This window comes from Pelophylax lessonae (assembly GCF_965119305.1).
Source record: "Pelophylax lessonae genome assembly, chromosome: 3".
In the NCBI taxonomy this organism is placed as follows: Eukaryota; Metazoa; Chordata; class Amphibia; order Anura; family Ranidae; genus Pelophylax; species Pelophylax lessonae.
The window spans coordinates 355,099,298-355,122,622 of NC_138770.1; the positions used below are offsets into that span (position 1 = coordinate 355,099,298).

Sequence of the window (23,325 nt, forward strand, 5' to 3'; positions counted from 1 at the left end):
ATGACTTCGATGCGGCGGCGACTGTCGGAGGACGTAAGAGAAATTGGGTTCTGTTCCGTTCTAAAAAACGGAACAGAACTGAAAGGATGAAAAATCGGATGACATCCGCAATCCTATTGACATGCATTATGTCCGTTTTTCGTCCGCAAAAAAATGGGATGAAATACAGACATACGGAGCGTCCGTGTGAAAGAGCCCTTACTCCTTTTTCATGACCCTTTCCCTATATCAGTTCTTATGTGGTACTCGGAGGGTTGTTCTCCAGACCCATTGAAATGTACTTTTGCTTGACTGATTTATTAATCAATTTGTTTTTAAACTAGATTGACAGTGACAGTCAACAATCTACCTTTCTCTTTTTCAATCATATGACATTTGACTAGACGGTCTATTTGATGCTTATATAATAGTGTGATATTGCATTTGAATTTTTATTTGTCTCTTTCCAATTGAGTTTGTTTGTTACCCTTTGAATATGTACCACAATCCATTAAAAAAATGGATTTTTGTAAGAACTTACCGTAAAATCCTTTTCTCTTAAGCTCATTGACAGACGTAGTCTTCTTGATTCTCAAGAGCTGGGTTATGTTGTCTCCGCAGGAGTAGGACTAGGCAGAATGACAAAACGTTCTGGCTCCACCCTAGGGGCAGTCCCTGAGGGTATATCCTCCCTCTCTCTGCTACAGGGAATCAGTTCTGTTTAAAGCAGTACAGAGAATTTAACCCAACCCAACTCAATGATAGAGGGGCGGGTACTACGTCTGTCAATGAGCTTAAGAGAAAAGGATTTTACGGTAAGTTCTTACAAAAATCAATTTTTCTCTATCGCTCATTGACAGACGTAGTCTTCTTGATTCTCAAGAGCTGGGACATCCAGAAGCAGTGCCACAAATGAGGGGTGGGATTGACAAAATCAAATCCAATCTAGAAGGCCCAACCGGTGCCAAACTAGAAGTTTTAAAGGCTCATTATAAACAAAGAATGAGGCTAAAGAAAAAATTTTCCAACGGAAAAAACCCTTGAGGTAGACCACTGGTCTCCTCAAATTGCGGCCTGCAAAACCTTGCGGCCAAATGAGGCATCAGACGATGCCATTACATCAACTTTATAATGTTTAGAGAAGGTATGCACCGACGACCAGGTAGCCGCCTTGCACACCTGGACCACTGACGCCTGATGGCGAAAGGCCCATGACGCACTAAGTGCCCGAGTGGAGTGCGCCTTAACAGGGAACGGGGGCTCCCGACCCTTAATAGAATAAGCCTGCACTACCGTCTGTCTGATCCATCTGGAAATGGTCGCGGCAGATGCAGGCAACCCCTTTTTGGGTCCATCTGGGATCACAAAAAGTGAATCCGTCTTGCGAAACGAGTCTGTCGTTTTCAAGTATACCCTGATCGCCCGGACCACATCCAAGGAGTGCAAAGCAAATTCCCGAGGATGACTGGGCTTAGGACACAGGGAAGGTAATACAATTTCTTCATTCAGATGAAATTCTGAAACCACTTTTGGTAGGAAGGATGGATTCGGACGAAGAACCACCTTATCTCTATGAACCACCAGATATGGTGAACGACAAGATAATGCGGCCAATTCTGACACCCTGCGTGCAGAAGTAATAGCCACCAAGAAGGCCACCTTCTGGGACAACGTGGGTAGAAGAATCTCCCTAATATCTTCAAAGGGAGGTTTCTGAAGAACCGACAACACTAAATTAAGATCCCAGGGGGGTAACGGCGCGTGCACTGGCGGAGCCAGATGTCGCACCCCCTGGATGAAATTCCGCACCAAGGAATGAGTAGCCAAAGGCTTCTGAAAGAAGATGGCTAATGCTGAGACCTGACCCTTGATAGTACTCAAGGCCAGTTTCTGCTCAACCCCTTGTTGCAGAGAAGCCAATATTCGACTAATCGAATAAGACCGAGGACGGAACCCCAAAGGTTCACACCATGCAATGTAGGACTTCCATGTGCGATGATAAATCTTTCTGGAAGTCGCTTTCCTTGCTTCAACTAGAGTAGGAATAACTGAAGCTGACAAACCTTTGTCCTTCAGCACCTGGGTCTCAATAGCCAGGCTGTTAAAGCCAGCGATCGTAAAGCAGGATGGAAGATCGGTCCCTGAGACAGTAGATCCTCCCTGAGAGGAAGTCTCCATGGGACGTCCGCCACCAGTCTGACCATGTCGGCGTACCAAGCTCGACGAGGCCAGTCCGGAGCTACCAGGATTACTGGGATTCCTTCCTCCTCTACCCTGCGAAGAAGTCTTGGCAGTAACGCGAGAGGAGGGAAGGCATATATTAGCTGGTATTGCCCCCACGGGGCGATCAGTGCGTCTGCGGTTTCTGCTAGAGGATCGCGGGAGCGAGCCACGAATCTCTGAACTTTTCTGTTGAATCGTGATGCCAACAGATCCACATCCGGGGTGCCCCACCGTAGGCACAACTGGTGGAAAACGTCTGGATGGAGGGACCATTCCCCCTGATCCAGGGTCTGACGGCTGAGATAATCTGCCTGCCAATTCTCCACCCCCGGAATGAACACCGCAGAGATTGCTGGAACAAATCGTTCCGCCCAGCGAAGAATGCAAGCCACTTCTTTGGCCGCTCGGACACTCTTGGTGCTCCCCTGATGATTGACATAAGCCACGGCCGTGGCATTGTCCGACTGGATCCGAACCGGGCTGCCCTGGAGCTGCTCGGTCCAGTGAATCAGACAAAGTCTGATCGCTCTCAGTTCCAATACATTTATCGGTAACCTGGATTCTTCCGGGGACCAAAGTCCCTGGACAGATAACTGACCAAGAATTCCTCCCCATCCGGATAGACTGGCATCCGTGGTCACTATCGTCCAATATATTGGCAGAAATGACTTTCCCTGGCTGAGCATTGGAGACCGAAGCCACCAAACCAGAAACACTCTGGTCTGTTTGCTCAATCGTATCTGATTGTCCAGGGATTCCGGATTCCGATTCCATCTGAGAAGAATCTCTTGCTGAAGAATTCGGGTATGGGACTGGGCAAATGGGACTGCTTCGAATGAAGCCACCATCAACCCCAGAACCCTCATGCACGTCCGAAGGGAAGACCAGCTGTTGGACAGTAACAACTGGACTGCTGATTGAATCTTTCGAAGTTTCCCTACCGGAAGGAAAACTCTCGTCCTGACTGTGTCTAGAATTAGACCCAGATATTCGAGCCTCTGGGTGGGAACCAGAAATGACTTTTGCTGGTTCACCAGCCACCCGAATTCCTGTAAAGAAATCATAGTAATCTCTATGTTTTGTAGCAAGGTCTGAGGAGACTCTGCATGAAGCAGAAGATCGTCTAGGTAACCTAGAATCGATATACCTCTTTGGCGCAGAAGTGCCAACATTGGGGCCAACACCTTTGTGAAGACCCGCGGAGCCGTGGCGAGACCGAAAGGTAACGCCACAAACTGATAGTGGTTCTCCTCTACGGAAAAGCGTAGAAAACGCTGATGTCCTGCGAAAATGGGAATGTGAAGATAGGCGTCCTTGATGTCTATGGACGCTAGGACATCCCCTGGATGCAGGAAGGCTGCTACCGTGCGAATGGACTCCATTCTGAATCTTCTTATGTTGACGAAAGAATTGAGTGCTCTTAAGTCCAGAATTGGACGCACTTTGCCCTCTTTCCTGGGTATTGTAAACAGGTTTGAATAAAACCCTTGAAACCGTTCTGTCCAAGGAACGTGGACTACCACTCCTTGTTGTAGTAAATCTGTGACTGCTCTCCGCAGATCTTCTAAACGATCTGCGGATAGACGGATATTGGAAGGGAAGAATCGCGCCGGTGGGAGAGATCGAAACTCGATCTTGTACCCTGACCTTATGACTTCGCAAACCCATTTGTCCGGGATTCTGGAAAGCCATGGATCCGGGAACCGGCGAAGACGTCCCCCCACCCCAGTTATGGGTGGGGGCGCACCTTCAGGCTTTGGATGGTTTATCTTCAGGTCTGGAGGGGTCGGGCTTTTGCTTGCCCGACCAACGACCCCTGACGCCTCCTGCAGGAGCTTTGGAGGACTTCGTTTTTTCACCCGCTGGACGAAAAAACCTCTTGTGAGCAGAAAAAGAAGGCCCTCGTCTTTGACGAGTTCCTCTACCTTTAAAATTTTGCGGTAAAAAGGTGCTTTTTCCACCGGTAAGATCCTTAATGATCTCATCTAAGTTGGCTCCAAATAGACGCTCTCCTGAAAAGGGGATATTAGCCAATGCTTTTTTGGAACCTTGGTCGGCTAACCAACCTTTTAGCCACAGTGTACGCCTGAGAACCACTGCTGAGACTGATGCTCGCGCCATTAATGGAGTGGCGTCTAACGCCGCATCACATACAAACTGTAACCCCTGTATCATTTGTTCCAACAAATCTGATACCGCCTGAGGGACTTCTTCTAAGTCCCGGCGTAACCACTTGGTCCATTCAGTTACAGCCTGCGAAACCAGACCAATAGCAATTATTGGTCTGAAAGCTGATCCAATCAAGGAAAACATGGTGCGAGACATAGCTTCTATCTTGCGATCCACTGGATCTTTAAAAGACGGAGCGTCTTCTAAAGGAATAACCGTGGCTTTATTCAATCTAGCAATTGGTGAATCCACCACAGGTGGTTCTGTCCATTTCTTAATAAGGGTTTCCTCAAACGGATAACGCCTGTCAATGCGTTTAGAAATATTAAAAGTGCGTTTTGGCAGACGCCATGTTTGCTTTTTCCCGGGCAGAAGGCGTGGCTCCGCCCCCTGTGTACGCCTTCCGGCGTTCCCAGCCCTCCACGAGGTAGCTGGGCTCACAAAACATGGCCGCCCCCATAGAAGAGACATAAGACTCCAAAAACATGGCGGCCGGCGTGACCTGAGGACATACAGGCATTCGGTCTACGGCAAAATGGCGGCGGACCGCCGATATCATCTTCCCAGCACATCCACCTGCACTCTGCTAAGAGGTGCATATGGATCTACAGAGATACACTGCACATAAGGTAGGATTATACCTCCTATGTCTGCTGTAATGTTACAGTCTGCTGGGTAGAGTGTTAGCTCTTGAACCAAGTCCACTTCCCACAAACACATGCTGTATTACAAGGGGGACTTGTAAGTATCAGATATATACTGACCATATATGGAGGGGCCCATAATATATACTGCCTCATAATGAGGAAAAAAGGGAACGTTTACTCACCATACCGAACCGACAGGCACCCTCTCTTCATAATACCCTCTCCACCGAGGTGGGGGTTTGTGGACGCCTCGACTCTCTGGTACCTGGCGTCCAAGCGAGACTTTTAACTCGCAAAGTCAGTCCCTTTACTGGGACTCCGTCGCGGCCGACTCAGCGCACTGGTCTGCACGCGCTTTTAGGCAGAAACCGGGGTGACCACTGGATTTCAACATCCAGCCCGTCGCCCGGCCCCGCATACTTACTTGAATATGTCGCGGCCGACCAAGCGCAATGCCATGGTCTGCACGCGCTCGTAGGCCGGCTGGGGTGACCACAAGTGTCGCCCAGTCCGGCATTTTTGCTTGAAGATCTCACAGGAAAAAAACACTGGAGAAAACTACCTAAAAAATGTCTTTTTCTCAAAGAAAAAAAGTCTTGCCAGGACCAAAAGATCCCAGCAAGGAACTTAGGTCCTTACTCCTGACTAGACAGAAAAAAACTGATTCCCTGTAGCAGAGAGAGGGAGGATATACCCTCAGGGACTGCCCCTAGGGTGGAGCCAGAATGTTTTGTCATTCTGCCTAGTCCTACTCCTGCGGAGACAACATAACCCAGCTCTTGAGAATCAAGAAGACTACGTCTGTCAATGAGCGATAGAGAAATTAAGATTATTCTCCTTTATTTTATTCAAAACAAACAAATTTGACAAGGAAAAGATGCTGCAGAATTAAGCCATCTCACAATGTAATTGTCTCTGGAAATATATAGGAGATAAATATATACGCTTGAGCTCCATGGACAAAAACGGAGGCTGTCATTTGGGTTACTATTTTCTTGCTAAAATTATAAAAATCTATCTTTAAAAAAAAAAAAAAAAAAGGAGGTAAACATGCGAAGTATGTAGAACACACAAAACTGTTGCTGACCAAGAAGGGATGTGTAAAACATTGCTTCCGGGTCTCCCTGCCAACGTGTGCCCCCCCCCCCTAAATTTTTTTGAGTCCTTCCCACCATCACATATACACACACACACACACGAACATAAACGAATTGAAGGTGCCTATGCATGAAAACGGTGATTGTAATACACATCACATATATGTTACATACTCATGAACCAGACCTCCTCCGTAACACTAAACTGATGACCTATGGGAGGTTTTTAAAGTGTCGCCTATAGAAAATTTAGGCTACTTAAGATTGTCGCCATTTCATGGCCACACGCAAATCTAAGGTTTGACATGCTGGGTATCTATTCACACAACCTCATCTTTTATATATTTTACCAGAAAACAAATTGGAAATTTATTGCGTTTGTGTGCCCTCAAAATAACTTTAGTGTATTTTTTACTAAATGTTGTGTTTTCTAGACCTTTGTGGTAATATGGCTGTCACATTTGAGACATTTTCATTTGTTTTACACTTCTCTAACCCATATACCCTCATGGGACAGATGTAAATAAATAAAACCCTGATAAACCTAATTTTAAAGGAAAACGTCCACAGTTACAAATACTGTAGCCATACTGAGGCAGCCAGGCGGAGATTCCACTTTTTTCCAGTGAATTACATTTTGTGCCAAAAATTAAACAGACAAGTGCTGCATTTTTGGTCTAATGGATACAAAATGCTCTAATAATGATTGAGCTAAAACTCTTCTAATAAACTTTTGAGTCAGTGGCACAGCCACTTATTGAGCAGATACAATTGACAATGTAAACATGTCTAGTTATTGCGTATTTGAGATATACACACAAAACATTAGATATACCTAGAGTCATCAGCTGATTGATGCCGTCAATGATTCTCTCGCATTCTTCATCTCGGCTTCTACACCCCCACTCTCCATCCAGGGTCCTGTAGAGCAACGACCGTACCTCAATTTCTGTCAATGGTACACTGGTGCCCAACTCCTCAGGAAACACAGCTAACATTCATAAAATGGAAAAAAAATGTTAAATCTGGGCATTCAGTCAAATTATGTATTAAAGTACTAAATTACCAAAAAAATAAAACTGTTGCCGCTTTAACCAAAAACACAGCTCTAAAATGGTTTAGATCATCTCTACATATCATTCCCACAATCTATAATGAGGATTTTTTACTTCTGGGGGAAAAAAAATTTTTTTTTACTTACCGTAAAATCCTTTTTTTTAATTTTTTTTTTTTTTTTTACCACTTGAAATCCAGCAGGTTTTACACCCTTAATGACCAGACCCTTTTTTGTTTTTCAGCATTGTGCTACTTTAACTGGCAATTGCAAGATCATGCAATACTGTGCGCTAATGAAACGTGTATCTTTTTTTTCACACAAATAAAGCTTTCTTTTGAAGGCATTTGATCACTACTGGGTTAAAGTATGGTATATATACCGTACTGGAATTTACGCAGCTACAGTATATACACTATACTGTAATGGTGGTGATCAGCAACTTGTGTAGGAATTGTGAGAGGGTGGAGGGCAATCTGGCGCCAACAGACATTGACTGGGACGGTCACTGATGCAGACGTTGCTAGTAATCAGTGATAATTCTGTACACTGACAGAGTACAGACACTGGCTGGGAAGGAATTAACATTTAGGGGCTATCAAGAGGTTAACTGTGCACCTAACAATGTGTAATGGGTGCTTCTATTACTTTCTGATCTGGCTCTTTTTTCTCCCTGATTTTCAGAGGGAAGAAACAGCAAGATCCTGTTCTCAGTTCTCTGTAAACACAAAACTCTGTGTGCAATTGGACATAGCCGAATAGCAGGTTTCAGCCGAAATCATTGGCTAAAATCTGCTACCAAACTCGTTCTCTGTCCAATCACAGCATGGGTCAGCAGGGGTTGTGCCTGCACATGCTCACAGAATATTTACTATGAGCGGTCATCAGGTGGTAAAGTCCACTTAGAGACATAGAAAGCGCTAAGCCTCAAGGTTATATGGACACTGGCAAACAAAATAACTGTAGGGCTAACCGTTTAGACTGCTACATGCCTCCATTTCTAGTAAAGAAGTACCAAGATCATATACAAAGAGGGGTGGGACAGTGTGTCTGCCAGGAGTTAGATCAGTGTACCACATCTACCTACAGCCAGCGAGGGACAATGAGGATCACCAAATTCCCCACTTCATTATTTCCTGAAAAGCCTACAAACTTTCCAGGGTGCATGGGTTGGGAAGGAAGACATACATCAGGTTGTATAGATACCATGGAGCAAACATTGCATCCACTGCCTCTCCTAGAGGATCCCTGTACCTGGAGAAAAACCTATCTAGCTTCTTATTGAAACTGGGAGGTCAGAAGGTCCACATCCAGTATTCCCTACCTGTGATACAGGCCCTGTAACGCCTACAGGTGCAAGGACCACTCCCTTAGGTGCAGTCACTGTCAGCTGAAGGGAGGTTGTGTTTTTGACAGGTCCAACGCCGCAATGACAGCAACATTGCTCGAAGTTCCAGGCACGGGTGCCCAGGATTCTTCCCCAGCCCAACAGGCTAGCATTCACCAAAGATCTTTCCAAAAAGAATGTAAAGAAGGATTTTCCAACTCCAACCTGGGTTCCTGAGCAACCAAGCCATACTCCAAACAAGGAGTTGGTTCCAGTGCCACAAGAGCGCAGCAGGTACAATACCGGGCCAGCACCTTGGTGAAACCCGAAGGTGCACATGAGAGACTTAAGGATAGAGCAATGAACTGGTAGTAAAAACGAGAAGAATACAGAGGGTAGCACCAGCCTAGCACATTACCTTTGCAACAATTTATTACAAAAAATAAATTCTGTAGATCATACTCACAAACGAGATGACATGTTCAAGCATGTGAGATTATATATATATATATATATATATATATATATATATATATATATATATATATATATATATAGAATAGAATGAGTATATATATATATATATATTTCAGCCTCGAAATGTGTCAAGTTTCATTTGGAGATTTACATCCCACAACTGTTTAACCATTAGATCATGCTGAATGGACATTTGGTGGACACACACACACACACACACATTATATATATATATATATATTTATTTTTTTTATATCACGCTTTAACAAGTCATCTTGTTTGAGTATGATGTACAGAATTTCTTTTATAATAAATTGCTGCAAAGGTAATGCACTAGGCTGGTGCATCCTCTGTATTCTTTTCATTTTTAGAGCCTATTTGGGTTTCCCTGACCTGTTTGGAGTGGCAGCACAGCCGAAACCGCGGCTAAACGAGTGGAGTCGCTCTTCTATAGATCAAGCCGCATAGCAACTCTCAAGTGCAGAAGCATTTATTTCTTCTTTAATGAACTGGTAGTGCAAGGGTGCCACATCAAAGTGTAGGAATCGCTGATGAGCTGAAAATATAGGGAGAGAAGGGTAAGCATCTTTAAAGTGTAACTTCACCCAAATAGGGAAGTTCCGCTTGTTTGCATCCCACCCCCGCACTGCCACATTTAGCACTTTATTTGGGGAAGCGGGTATCTGGTTTTTCTTACTTGAGATGACGGCATCTGCACCCGAAGCCAATAGAAGAATTGGCACTGGTTAGTAAATCGCTGGATTCCTGGACAGGTAAGAGTCCTTAAAATAAAAGTCAGCAGCTACAGTTTTTGTTTTATTACATTTCTTTTTTTGGGATAGTAGCATAGGAGTATTGCCCTTGCATTGTTTAGTATACTCTGAAGTATAGGACTTTCTGTGCCCTTTAATAGATAAAGAAAATGATTTTCTTTTGGTAACAGTTTATTTACACACCAAAAACTGCATTCAATAAAAGATTTTTTTAAGTTGGATAATCATTCCGAAAGTTACAATGCCATCTTGTATTACCCTCACTTCTAATCTGAATTCTGGTTGCCCTAATTCAGCTCTATTGCATTTAAAGTGGTTCTAAAGTCAAAAGGCTTTTACCTGAATGCATCCTATATGTTAAAAGGTAAAAAAACCTTCCATTTGCGGCTTGTGTGCCCCCATAAGAAGCTGCTTCCTATGGGGGCACACAAGGAAGAGTGGAGAGATCCGGTGGGGGACCCAAGAAGAGGAGGTAGAGGGGTCGTGCTGCGCAATATCCTGCACAGGGCCAATAAGCATAACAACTTTTTTATTTTAGTGAAAAAAATTTAATTTACAACAACTTTAAAGTGCAGTGTGTTAAAAAAAAAAAAATTAACCCCTTAAAGTGTATAGCAAGAACAGCTCTATCCAGTACTTAATACATTATCCTCTACTCATTCACTTCAGCACTGGGGGGGGGGGGCAAATGACACTTCCCTTGGCCCCCCACAATGTTGTAGTTTGGTATCTACACACTGATAGGGACACACAATCATTAGGGCATGGATAGTACATGACTAGAATTTTTACAAAAGGTGAAGAGATGGCACCAGACACTAATTGGAGGGTAACCTGAGTTTTATCATAACAAAGCTTTGGTTTTGGTATAAGCACTAATGTAGATGCAAATCCCAACTGTACAACAATTAGTTTGCCAAGTACAGTTAAATTGCCAAGTTATTTCTTTGAGGATATATTTTTTCTCATCTATGTGCTGCTGGTCTTATCCAGCCTTATTACTTCCACTGCCTGTCTACATGCCCTTGCTGATGGCAGAATATGCCTGCGCATTGAGTGTGGAAAAAGCAACTTATAGACTCCACCAGATACTACAAGTGGCATGCGACAGTGACAACACAGCAGATCAATTGTGAGATAGGGACAATGCATTGTCACCATACAGCAAGCTATTGGCAAAGTGGGCCTATTTATATTTCAAACTGTGTAAAAGCAAGGATAGGTTATTCCACCAAGCAAGAGACATGTGGTTAACACAGCCAAACAGCTAACCTGTGCAATTCAATAGCAATCAATGAAGTTGCCATAAAAGTTAAGAATGCAGAAAAGGATAAAAAAAAAAAAAAAAAAAGTTGTCAAGTTTTACTGGTATGATTTATCAGGATGATAAAACATTCAAAACATTTAAGGCAACTAAAAATCTGGCTTGAAAGCAGCAATTTAATAGAGCATATTCTAAACCCAAAAGCAAAAACGTAATATACTGCAGCTTACCGATCCTTAAATAGGGTGGCTGCTTTCATTTTTTTTTTTTTCCCCTTTTATTTCCATTGGTGAACCCGCCAGTAACACACTACCTGTCTTAAGCTGACCATACACTGAAATATATTTATACAAAACATTCTTATCAGTACATTGGATGTTGTCTGAAAGTATTTTTTCAATTTCATTTGTTATGGAACTAATGGGTTTAGCCAAATGAAAACCACATTCACTATTTGAAATTTGTTCTTTCGAGAAAAACTTAATTCTGCTCCTTTAAATTTTCTCATCACTGCATTAGAAAATGAATACAAAATCAAATAAATGTTCTAGTGTAAGGCCATCCTTAGGGTAGTTCCACTTTACGGAGGAGCAAAGAAGCCACCCTTAGGCCCTGTTCACATGATCATGTAGCGGAGGCAAACTCTCCCCCTCCCCCCCTCCCCCCCTCCCCCCCTCCCCCGTGATCTTGGCATGCAATTTTGACATGATTCCGCATGGCACACGGGGAAATCCATTCACTTGAATAGGATGCCCTAAGCGCGTTTGTCACCTGAAAAGAAGCTCCTGCTCTGTTTCGGATGACAAGCCTCACACGGTTTGTGAAGGCATAGTTTGTTGCGATTGCGAGTTGCACTAGCCAATTTAAATGGACTTGACTAACAAATTAGAGCTGAACTCCAGCTAACACAGTAACAGTTTTTATTTTCCCTTTTGTGATACATTTTTTACATAAATGAATAGTTGACCATTACATATACACTCCCGTCAGTGGTAAATGACTGGTCTTATCATAATTCCACTTTTGCAGGAGAGCTTGGTCTGTTAAAGGAAGAAAAAAAAACAACAGACTTACTGGCTGGATCACCGGTAAAACTAGTGCAGACCACATTTAGGGATAGGTAAGCTGTAACATAAAATGTTTGTTTTTAGGTTTAGATACGGTTTAATGAAATTATAGTGAATACATTCAAAAAGTGGGTTAGAATTTTTAAACTCAGGTTCATGATCAAACAACAAAAAAAACAATCACAGTGCTATCCTCCTCCCCTTATACCGTGCAAACATAACATTATTAGCTGAAATTTAGACACAGAGACCTCATTTTTACAATTTTTTTTTTTTAAATCCAAACCTAAAACACTTGTTGCTAAAATGTCCACAAAACGTGTGCATAAACAAATTGGTGACTATGCTCTTTGTGCTCCCATGATCACTCTGTGGCCCCCCTGTGATCTTCCAAACTCAGCTGAAGTATAATGACTCTTCGCGCTGGCATTAGAGTTAAGTGCCTGTTTTGCTCCACTTCTGGATCTCCCCTGATTCTCCAGTGCCCTTCAGCTGGTATTTTGTGGACTTCTCATATATGCATAAGATTGGCCAAAACCACCAATTTGTAAACCCTGTTACGCAAGGCAAGCATAGAAAGGGAAGAGAAAAAACCTACTTGTAGCGTAACCTTGTTTATTGATTTTAAAACCAATAAAAACTACTGCACTCAACTATTGTGCTTACTTGAAGATCTCCCCACTATTCCTGTTCTGGGGACAACCCAAAATTAGGGATGTTCTTTTTCTTAAAATTTTGGTGATAATCGTAAACAGGAATAATAGAGCGTGGAAATTTCCACATAGGAAATAGCACAGACAATATAAACCTAACAGGGGTTCTAAGCCTTCTATGCTCTATCCAAAAAAAAAAAAAAAAGTTTTTCCTTTAGTTAGGGCCGGTTCACACTCTTGCGAGTGCGGCGATCACATGTAATATCGGAGCGCACTGCTCCTTCATTACATGCCATCGGATGTGCGGTGCGAATTTAGCCATACACTTTGTATGGCTGAAATTCGCACTGCACCCGCACAAAAGAGTCACAGGACCCTTTTTTCCAGCCGCATCAGGATCGGATCGCACAGTGGTTCACACTTGTGCGATCCGATCCTGTGCGAACTTTCAGATCGCACTGCGATATGCGATCAAACTGGGGGTGTCGTTAACATTTAATTGACACCCCCAGCGTATCGCATATGGCAGTGTGAACTGCCAGATGTGCGTTTGCGATGCGGGAACAGGCTGCGAATTCGCAGCCTTCCCGCATCGCACAAGTGTGAACCGGGACTTATACTTTAAGGTTTTTAAACAAAGTAGTATATTGATGAGAGAGAAAATAAACATGGCAGGGAAAACAGATTAAACTTCAGCTTTTAGCCTCGGTTCACATTTATGCGATGCGGGAAGGATGCGAATGCGCAGCCTGTTCCCGCATCGCACACGCACCCCCGGCAGTTCACACTGCCATATGCGATACGCTGGGGGTGTCAATGTAATGTTAACGACACCCCCAGTTTGATCGCATATCGCAGTGCGATCGTGCAGTTCGCACAGGATCGGATCGCACAAGTGTGAACCGCTGTGCGATCCGATCCTGATGCGGCTGCCAAAAAGGGTCCCTGTGCGTGTTTGCTGCGGCTGCGGTGCACCGCACCGCACAGCCGATCGCATGTAATGTCGGAGCATGTAATGTACGCTCCGACATTACATGCGAACCCCGCACACGCACAAGTGTGAACCGGGGCTAAGTAATTTATTTTTCAAGATAACAAAGGCTCTAAAGTGGTTTCAATCCTTTCTAAAGCCAGGTACACACAAGCCAATTATTGGCTGCTTCAACAGAAACCGGCTGACATGTGGCCCATGTGTACATCAGCCTGTCCGACGAAAGCTGGGTAAACAGGCATGCTGGAATAGGTATAAGTGGAAGTTATTGGGCGCTGCTGGTGTTTGCATGCCACAGCTAGTGTGGGCATGATGGGTGTTTCAGGTAATGAGTGAATATTGTATGTGCTCCGTCAGTTTCTAAGCCCAACGACATCTGTGTAATGCTTCACGTAGCATGGAGACTCATAACGCACAACCTGGAAATGCTGCTCAGTCCATCTCGGAGGCGTCTCCTGAGCCCCTGCGAGTACAGAGCTTACCCTGATTGGATGAGTGAATGAAGAAACGTCACACTGAAGTGTTGTATTTGTGCATTTGGCAAGTGCTTTCCTTGTCAGTTTATTTTTGTTTTTTTAAACTTCTTGTTTAAAGTGATTGTAAAGTCTGTTTTGCACAGGGCAGCCCAGATCCTTCTCTTCCCGGGTCCCTGGCTTGAGGTCCTAGCCCCTCCCTCCTGTTGAGTGCCCCACAGCAAACAGCTCGCTATGGGGGCACCCGAGTTGAGCTGCAGCTCCCTGTATCCATTCAGACACAAAGATGCCCTTCGGCCCCGCCCCCTCTCTCTCCTGATAAAAAGAAAAAGATTTTGCTTTTCTAAGAGAAGACTTTTTTTTACAGTTTTACATTGTTTTGCTGGATAGAGCCGACTTGCCGCAGGACATGTACTGCTGGCGCTCGGGCAAGTGGTTAAAAAAGACAGCAGCCGCTGAACCCAATATATCAAGACAAATGTTGGTTTTTATTCAGATATTTCTCTTACTCTGCATGAGCATAATTAGAATTACACCTCAAAAACACATTCTATTTCTTCCGAGTATGGGGATACCATATGAGAAAGCTCTTCTGGCTTTCAAGTGGCACAAATTATGCTTCTGTTTTCTTGACTACCCTTCACAATTTCAGAGGCCCTAAAGTGACAGGACAGTAGAAACATCCTCAAAATGACCACATTTTGGAAAGCAAATACCCAACAGTATTTGTCAAGAAGAATGGGGAGTCTCATAAGATTACATTTTTGCCACGAGTTTTGGTAAACGGAGAGGGGAAAAAATTGTTTTTTTACTGCCTAGCTGCATAGAGGGGTCCAATATTTAAGGAGCATATTTTAGCTTTCAAGGGGTATTATGTAGCATTCGATTTCCTGAATACCGATCACATTTTCAGATGCACTGAAACGCCAGGACATTAAAGTTGGCACGCTCCCACTCATCAGCAGGGACTCCAATGCACGGGACAAGAGGCTCCGATTGCCCCGACACCCGCAATCGTTCCCCCGCTGAGAGAGAAGAACGGTCAGCTGTTGTAAACACAGCTGACCGTTCTCTCTGGAATGATTACAGAGCACCTGTGATCCTGCTACATAGAAACACAGGTCTCTGCGATCATTTCACAAGCCCCCCCCCCCAGTGTTAACTCCTTCCCTGCCAGTGTCAATAAAACAGTAAAAATGCATATTTTTAGCACTGATTACTGTAGTAATGTCACTGGTCCCCCCCAAAAGTGTCAAACATGTCAGTCAGGAGACTGATGCGCCCGCCGCAATGTCGTAGTCCCACAAAAAAAAAAAAAACGTAGATTGCCGCCATTACTAGTAAAAAAAAAAAAAAGACAAATCTTTCCCGTAGTTAGTAGACGCGATTACTTTTGCGCAAACCAATCAAAATACGCTTTTTGCGATTTTTTTTACCAAAAATACGTAGCAGAAAACAAATTGGCCTAAAATGTTAAAAACTTTTGATTTGTTACATTTTTTTTTTTTTTTGGGGTATGTTATATAGCAGAATGTGAAAAATATTTTTTATTTTTATTTTTTTCAGAATTGTCACTTTTTTTGTTTATAGCGCAAAAAATAAAAATCACACAGGTGATCAATTACCACCAAAAGAAAGCTCTGTATGTGAGAAAAAAGGGACATCAATTTTATTTAGGTACAGCGTCGCACAACCGCACAATTGTCCGATAAAATAACGCAGTGCCGAATCGCAAAATATGGCCTGGTCATTGGGGGGCAAATCCTTAAGGTCCAGAAGTTGTTAAACCCAAAAGGCACTTTCTGCTACTCTGCCTGGTTACGGAGACAACACGTGTGAAACTTTTTTATTTGGACTGATTATGTACCCTACATTGTATCGTGTATAACAAAAGACCAACATTGTATCAAAAACTGTACATTAAAGGAGAAGTAGGACCAAAGCTAAAAGTGGTGCCTAACACTTCTCCTGTGGGTCACAGGAGTGCACTTAGTGCTGCACTTGTGTGACCCAGGTTCAGCCATCAGCGGGCTAAAGTCTGCTGTTGTAAAAAAGTGTACTGTGCATTCAAAAGTGAGCATAAAATCATAACATTTCAAACCATAAAATCATGAAAAGTGCACAGTGCGTTTATTTGCTTGTGGACCTATGAGGGCCATAGTGCCACAACATAAAACCATAAAAAGTGCTAGCGCTTCATAAATACAATAAAGCTGTGCCAGTGCACTGGGTGCTCAACATTCAGTAAAGTGCAGTTATATGAGAGGTGCTGTACCCGTGGTACCCCACTAGGTAAGAACGCACACTTGGTCGGCGTGGGTGCATGTGGTGAACTGGCTTGACTTGGTCCATCATTTGAGGTTTTCAATATCTGGAAATAAGACCTGTGTATTATCACTAGGTCAAACAGGCAGGGGTATAAGATCTTTCCTTTTCAAGCCCGTGGGATTCAACGTAGCTTAATGGCTGAGATGAACCATTCAAAAAAGCAGCGCTCCCATCATAGGTCACAACGTACCGTGCACTTTTCATGATTTTATGGTTTGAAATTTCATGCTTTTATGCTCACTTTTGAACGCACAGTACACTTTTTTACCATTTTAACATTGTGGTGGCGCCGGTACCAACAACCCTTGCACATTATTACTCACACACTACCTCAGTGGTAGGTTGGCGGCAGCTTACACCACCACATCTTAAGAATTTTATTTTTATTTATATGTACAGAAAACTCCATAGCGCTGGTAAAACTCCTCACCCCCCATAAAGTCTGCTGTTAGAAGAAAACAACAAGAGAAGGGCGCACCGACCTTGTGCATTACCACTTAGTGATGTTGGCTGACATCACTAACATCAGCATACACCTAGATGCCTGAGTGGCAGCTGGCTTAGCGTCTCTGCGCACCACTAGGAGCCTGAACCAGCTGTTCCTGCCTCCTCCATAGCCCGGCACTCCAGTGAGCGCTGAAGAAGAAGAGAACAGTCACCAGCTCTCTGCTCACTAAAGACTGAAAACTGAGCAGTTAGCAGTCTTTGGTCACTCAGTTCTTGGTGTAGAGGCACCAAGGGTAAGCTGCAGCATCAGACCAATGCTGCATCTACTTAGGGGAGTATATAGGTTGGTTTGTTAAAATCTGTGTCTTCGACGAGGTATAACAAATACAACAACCAAAAAAAAAAAAAAAAAAAAACCCTATTACAGAGCAAAATAACAGGTATCTAAAGTATAGCAGTTCAAATGTGTATAATCAATAATGCATTACTTGAAACACTGGAACTGTACTTGATCAGCAACCGCAAACCATGGCGCTAGCTGTGATCAGTAAACTGGAAACACTGGCACTAGCTACGATCTCTGAACTGGAAACATTGGCACTAGCTGTGTAATCAGTAACAAAGGCACTTGCTATGATCGGCAAACTGGAAGCACTGCAAACTAACATTAATGCGAAAACAGGAAACATTTGCTGTGATCTGCAAACCCCCGGCACTTGCTTTGATCAGCAAAATTGGAGAACTGGCACTGGCTGTAATCAGGCACTGGCAATGATTAGCAGCAACAGTCAGATCAGCAACAGTGAAACATTGGCTGCAGATTAGCACTTTAATCTCCCCCACTTACAAATGCTGTGTGTGTGCCCAAGAAGAAAGGAAGAGCTAGCAGCTGTGGCCAATATTTACACTTGCGATAGCGGTAAGTGGTCACAACTAATAGGAGGTACAGTGCCACACTCAATGGCTCTGTGCTATTAGCTCTGAACCTTTTGTCTGTGATCTGCACTGTCCAATGACAGTGGAATCAAAATGGCTATGCATGTAGGCATAAAAAAAGTCTGGCTACCGCCTATGGTCGAGTCCCAGGGGGTATACTCCCTCTCTTTGCTATAGGTACTCAGTTTTGTTACAAGCAGTGTCAGAAGAATTACAACTCCACAGAAGGGTGGGTGCTGTGTCCGTCAATGATCATCAGGGAAATTAATTTTACAGTAGGTAATAATAAAAAAAAAAAAATTTTCAAAAAAAAAAAAAAACATTTTCCCTTTCATTTATTGACAGACAGCTCCTGATCATAAAGCGGAGTTCCACCCTGGAATTTTTTTTTTTAAAAAAAAAAAAAAAACCCCGGGACAGTCAGGGCTAGTGCATTCCACAATGGCTAGCCTCTGATCTGTCCCGGGTTGCACTTACCTGTTAGGACAAATACTTACCTTGAAAAAGTCTTGTCCAGCGCTGCCATCTCAGGTGTGGGCAGCTTGAAGCCAGCGCGATCCTCTTCGGCGTCCTCTTCCTTCTTGTTCGGTCCCACGATGCCCTGCGCCGGCCCCGCTGTCACTTCCGGGCGCGCGCGTCATCCCTCCACAGCTTCTGGGCATGCCCAGAAGCTGTTTAGAAGGGAATGACGAGCGCGCCCCGGAACGGACGTCGGGGCCGGTGCAGGCGCAATGATTCCTGGGAGCGATATGACGTTCAGCTCCCAGGAATCATTGCAGAGCCAGGAAGTGACGACGGCCGCGGAAGGAGGAAGAAGGAAGTAAGGTAAGTATATTTTCTTCTCTACGAGGTAAGTAAAAAAAAAAAAAAAAAAAAGAGATTATCCATTTGTTTTTCAGGTGACCCGGAGCGAGAAGATGGAGGCAAGTATAAAATTAGGGTGGAACTCCACTTTAACCATTGGGACGTCCCAAAGCAGTGTTAAACATGAGGGGTGGGAACAACGAAAAAGAAATTCCCAAAGCTAACTATAGCCAACCAGGTAAACAGGAGCTCAACCAAAACAACTGGAGCTCACCTAAAAAAGAGGACCAGATCCTCTAAACGGTAGCCTGCAAAAACCTTGCGGCCAAAGGAAGCATCAGCAGATGCCAACACATCCACTTTACAGAACTTTGTGAAAGTGTGCACAGACGACCAGGAGGCTGCTTTGCAAACCTCTGTCACTGACGCCTAATGACTGAAAGCCCAGGAGGCACTGAGCACCTGAGTAGAATGCGCCTTGACAGGGAAAGGAGAAACCTGACACTGAATGGAATAGACATGAACCGCCATCTGTCTGATCCATCTGGAAATGGTCGCAGAGGAAACAGACAACCCTTTTCGAGGCCCATCTGTAAACACAAATAGTGATTTTGACTTCCTAAAAGACTCCATAGCTGCCAGGTACACCCTAATTGCCCAGTCCACATCCAAGGCATGCAAAGCAAGTTCCCTCGGATGTGTTGGCCTGGGAATCAGGAAAGGCAACACAATGTCTTAATTCAAATGAAAATCAGGGACAACCTGAGGAAGGAATGACGGACAAGGGCGAAGAACCAGGTAATCACTGCGAACCACCAGTAAGGTGAACGAAAGGATAACGCCGCCAATTTCAACACCCTACGCCAGTGTTTCTCAACTCCGGTCCTCAGGGCACACTAACAGGCCAGATTTTAAGTATTACCCAGGGGAGATGCAGACTAGAATTCTGCAATCACTGAGCAGCAAATGTGATCACCTGTGAGTTTTCTTGCAAACCTGGCCTGTTAGTGTGCCCTGAGGACCAGAGTTGAGAAACACTGCCCTATGCCCACCAAAGCTACCAAAAAGCTAACCTTCTGGAACAGCGTAAGCAGGGGACTCTCCCGACTATTCTAAAAAGGAAGGCTTCTGTAGAGCTGAATGCACCAAATTAAGATCCCAAGGGGGCAACGGAGCCCGCACTGGAGAAACCAAATGTCAGACACCTTGAAGAAAAGTACGCACCAGGGAGTGAGTGTGTGGCCAAAGGTCATTGGAAAAAGACCACCAAGGCCGATACTTGGCCCTTGATGGTACTCCAGGCCAATTTCTATTCAAACCCCCCCCCCCCTGTTGAAGGAAGATCCGAGCCACCGAAGATGAACCCCAGAAGACTCACACCACACAATGCACGTCTTCTACGTACGATGGTAGATCTTCCTCAAAGTAGATTTCCTAGCTTTTAACGAAGTAGGAATCACTGACTCAGACAAACCTCTATCCTTTAGCACCTGGCATTCAACAGCCAAGCCGTCAAAGTCAGCGACTGTAAAGCAGGATGGAACATCGGTCACTGGGACAGAAGATCCTCCCTGAGAGGAAACTTCCAAAGAACTTCAGTGACCAGCCGCACAAGATCGGCGTACCAAGCCCAGCGAGGCCAGTCCAGGGCCACTAAGATGACCGCAATCCCTTCTGCCTCGAACCTGCATAGGAGTCTGGGCAGAAGCTTGGGAGGAGGGAAGGTGTAAATCAGACAATACTGACCCCACCAGGCCACCAGCGTGTCTGTGTCGTCCGCCAGAGGATCCCTTGACCGAGCCACAAACCTCTGCACCTTTCTGTTGAGCCAAGATGCCAACAGATCCACCTCGGGTGTGCCCCACCAGGGAGACAGGTGATGAAATGTTTCCGGATGAAGGGACCATTCACTGTGGTCTAACGCCTGCTGAGTGCGGTAATCCGCCTGCCAATTTTCCACCTCGGGAATGTGTACAGCTGGAACGAACCGTTCTGCCCACCTTAGAATGCCGGCTACCTCCAGAGCCGCCAAGGCACTTCTTGTGCCCCCTTGGTGATTGTCATAAGCCGTGGCATTGTCCAATTGAATGCGCACTGGGCATCCCTTAAGACGATCCGTCCAATGTTCCAGGCACAGTCTGATCGCTCGGAGTTCCAGGACATTGATCAGTTGTCTGGACTCTTCCAGCATCCAGATCCCCTCAACAGAATGCTTGCTGAGGACGCCTTACCAGCCGGACAGGCTGGCATCCGTGGTGACCACTGTCCAATACAAGGGGAAGAAGGATTTTCCCAGCCGAAGCACAAAGCCACCATATCAGGGACTCCTTTGTTCCCAGACTCAGCCGGATCTGATTGTTCAGAGACTGCGGAGTCTTGTCCCACTTGGTCAGAATCTCCCTTTGCAGGGACTTCGTATGGAACTGTGCAAACAGAACCACCTCGAAGTTAGATACCATCAGGCTCAGCATCCATATGCAAGTCTGGAGGGTTGACCATTTGTTGGACAGCAGGAGGCGAATTGCAGTCTACAATTTCTGAAGTTTGTCCAAGGAGCCCTCTGGCTAAAGCCGAGTCCAGAGTCAGACCCAAATAGTCCTGCTTTGTGGATGGGACCTGGGCAGATTTCTGAAAATTCAGAATCCAGGAGAACTCCCAGAGTTCATATTGTGATCTCCAGGTGCTCCACCAGAGCAGACAGAGACTCCGCTTGCAGAAGGAGATCGTCCAAGTAGCCCAGTAATGCGATCCCCCCGTTGGCGTAGCTAGGCTAGCACCGGAGACAACACTTTTGTGAAGACATGAGGAGCGGAGGCGAGACCAAAGGGTATTGCCACAAACGGATAATGCTCCTCTCCCACAGCAAAGCAGAGAAAACGCTGGTGACTGGCACATATTGGAATGTGATGATAGACATCCTTGATATCTATAGAGGGGCGGTAATCCCCCTGACGCAGGGATGCCACCACTGTTCGAATGGACTTCATTCTGAACTTCTGTACCCGCACAAAGCAGTTTAGCTCCTTGAGGTCCAGGATTGGACGCGCTTTGCCTTCCTTCCTCTGGACTGAACAAGTTCGAATACAAACCCTGAAAATGTTCTGAAGTCGTAACCGGGACAATCACCACTTGAAGGAACACGTCTTGTACCGCCCCATACAGACCCTGTAGCCAGCCTGGGGACAGGCGCAGGTTGAAAGGGAAAAAAAACCTTGCCGGGGGACAAGAGCGAAACTCAATCTTGTAGCCAGACCGAATGACTTCTTAGACCCAGTTGTCTTGTACCAGGGAAGTCCACAGGTCTGAAGATATCCCCCCCCCCCCCCCCCGTGAGACCTTTAATGATGTCATCCAGGGTAGCTCCAAACAGGCGATCTCCTTGAATCAGGCTAGGGATGCACCGAAATGAAAATTCTGGGCCGAAACCGAAAATTGAGGATGCCCTTGGCCGAAAACCGAAACTGAAAATGACTTTTTTCACCCAAATGATTTTAAATTTGTTTTTTCTATCAATATTAGACTTGAATTTAATGAATCTGAAATGAAAAGCTACAAGCCAATAAAATAAATATAACCACACTTTTATTGAAGCACTGCCCCTACCAGAACACTCCAATCAGCGATCTCCGCCATTGGCTAAGAGAGCGGACTGGGAGTCAGTCGGTTGCTGGTTATCCAGCATGCTCGTCTGACTTCTGTTGGACAGACCTATGAGATTCGGCACCTAAAGGGATATTCGGCCAAAAACAACTTACTGCGCATGCGACATGTGTTCCAACATGGCCGTAATGCATTGCAATAGGTTTCCTAATGTGACAGAACACAAAGCAGCGGCGGACATTTTCTTACACCCACGCAAGTCTTGAATTGTACATTTATTGTAACAGAAAATGCTGTGAATCGCATACTTCACACAGCGGTGTGTAATGCCATTTCCAAGAAGTAGATAGTAATAAAAAGTGAACAGCAATATTCAAATGAAACATAACAGCAGGATTTGCATACTAAACAATGATGAAGAAAATGTGCAAATAATGCAACAGATCAAGAATAAATTCCTAATAGATGTGCAAATATGACAATAAGTTCTGAAAAATAAGGTATAATCATTTATGATACCCATTTTTCAGCACGTATTGTCAAGAGAGAGGGGGGGGGGGTCGAGAGAGAGAGGGGGGGGGTCGAGAGAGAGAGAGAGAGGGGGGGGGTCGAGAGAGAGAGAGAGAGGGGGGGGTCGAGAGAGAGAGAGAGAGGGGTCGAGAGATGGAGAGAGAGAGAGAGAGAGAGGGGTCGAGAGATGGAGAGAGAGAGGGGTCGAGAGATGGAGAGAGAGAGAGAGAGATGTCGAGAGATGGAGAGAGAGAGGGGTCGAGAGATGGAGAGAGAGAGAGAGAGATGTCGAGAGATGGAGAGAGAGAGGGTCGAGAGATGGAGAGAGAGAGGGGTCGAGAGATGGGAAGAGAGAGAGAGAGATGTCGAGAGATGGAGAGAGAGAGATGTCGAGAGATGGAGAGAGAGAGGGGTCGAGAGATGGAGAGAGAGAGATGTCGAGAGATGGAGAGAGAGAGGGGTCGAGAGATGGAGAGAGAGGGAGGGGAGGGTCGAGAGAGGGTCGA

At 44.9% G+C, this 23,325-nt stretch overlaps 1 protein-coding gene across 1 annotated transcript in view; it reads right to left on the minus strand.

Moving 5' to 3' along the window:
* PHIP (PHIP subunit of CUL4-Ring ligase complex) overlaps window positions 1-23,325 on the minus strand; it is a 286,169-nt gene that overhangs the window by 82,293 nt on the left and 180,551 nt on the right. Inside the window, 2 exon segments of the mRNA XM_082249792.1 lie at window positions 6,951-7,106; window positions 12,085-12,135. Coding sequence (XP_082105918.1) covers window positions 6,951-7,106; window positions 12,085-12,135 — 207 coding nt within the window.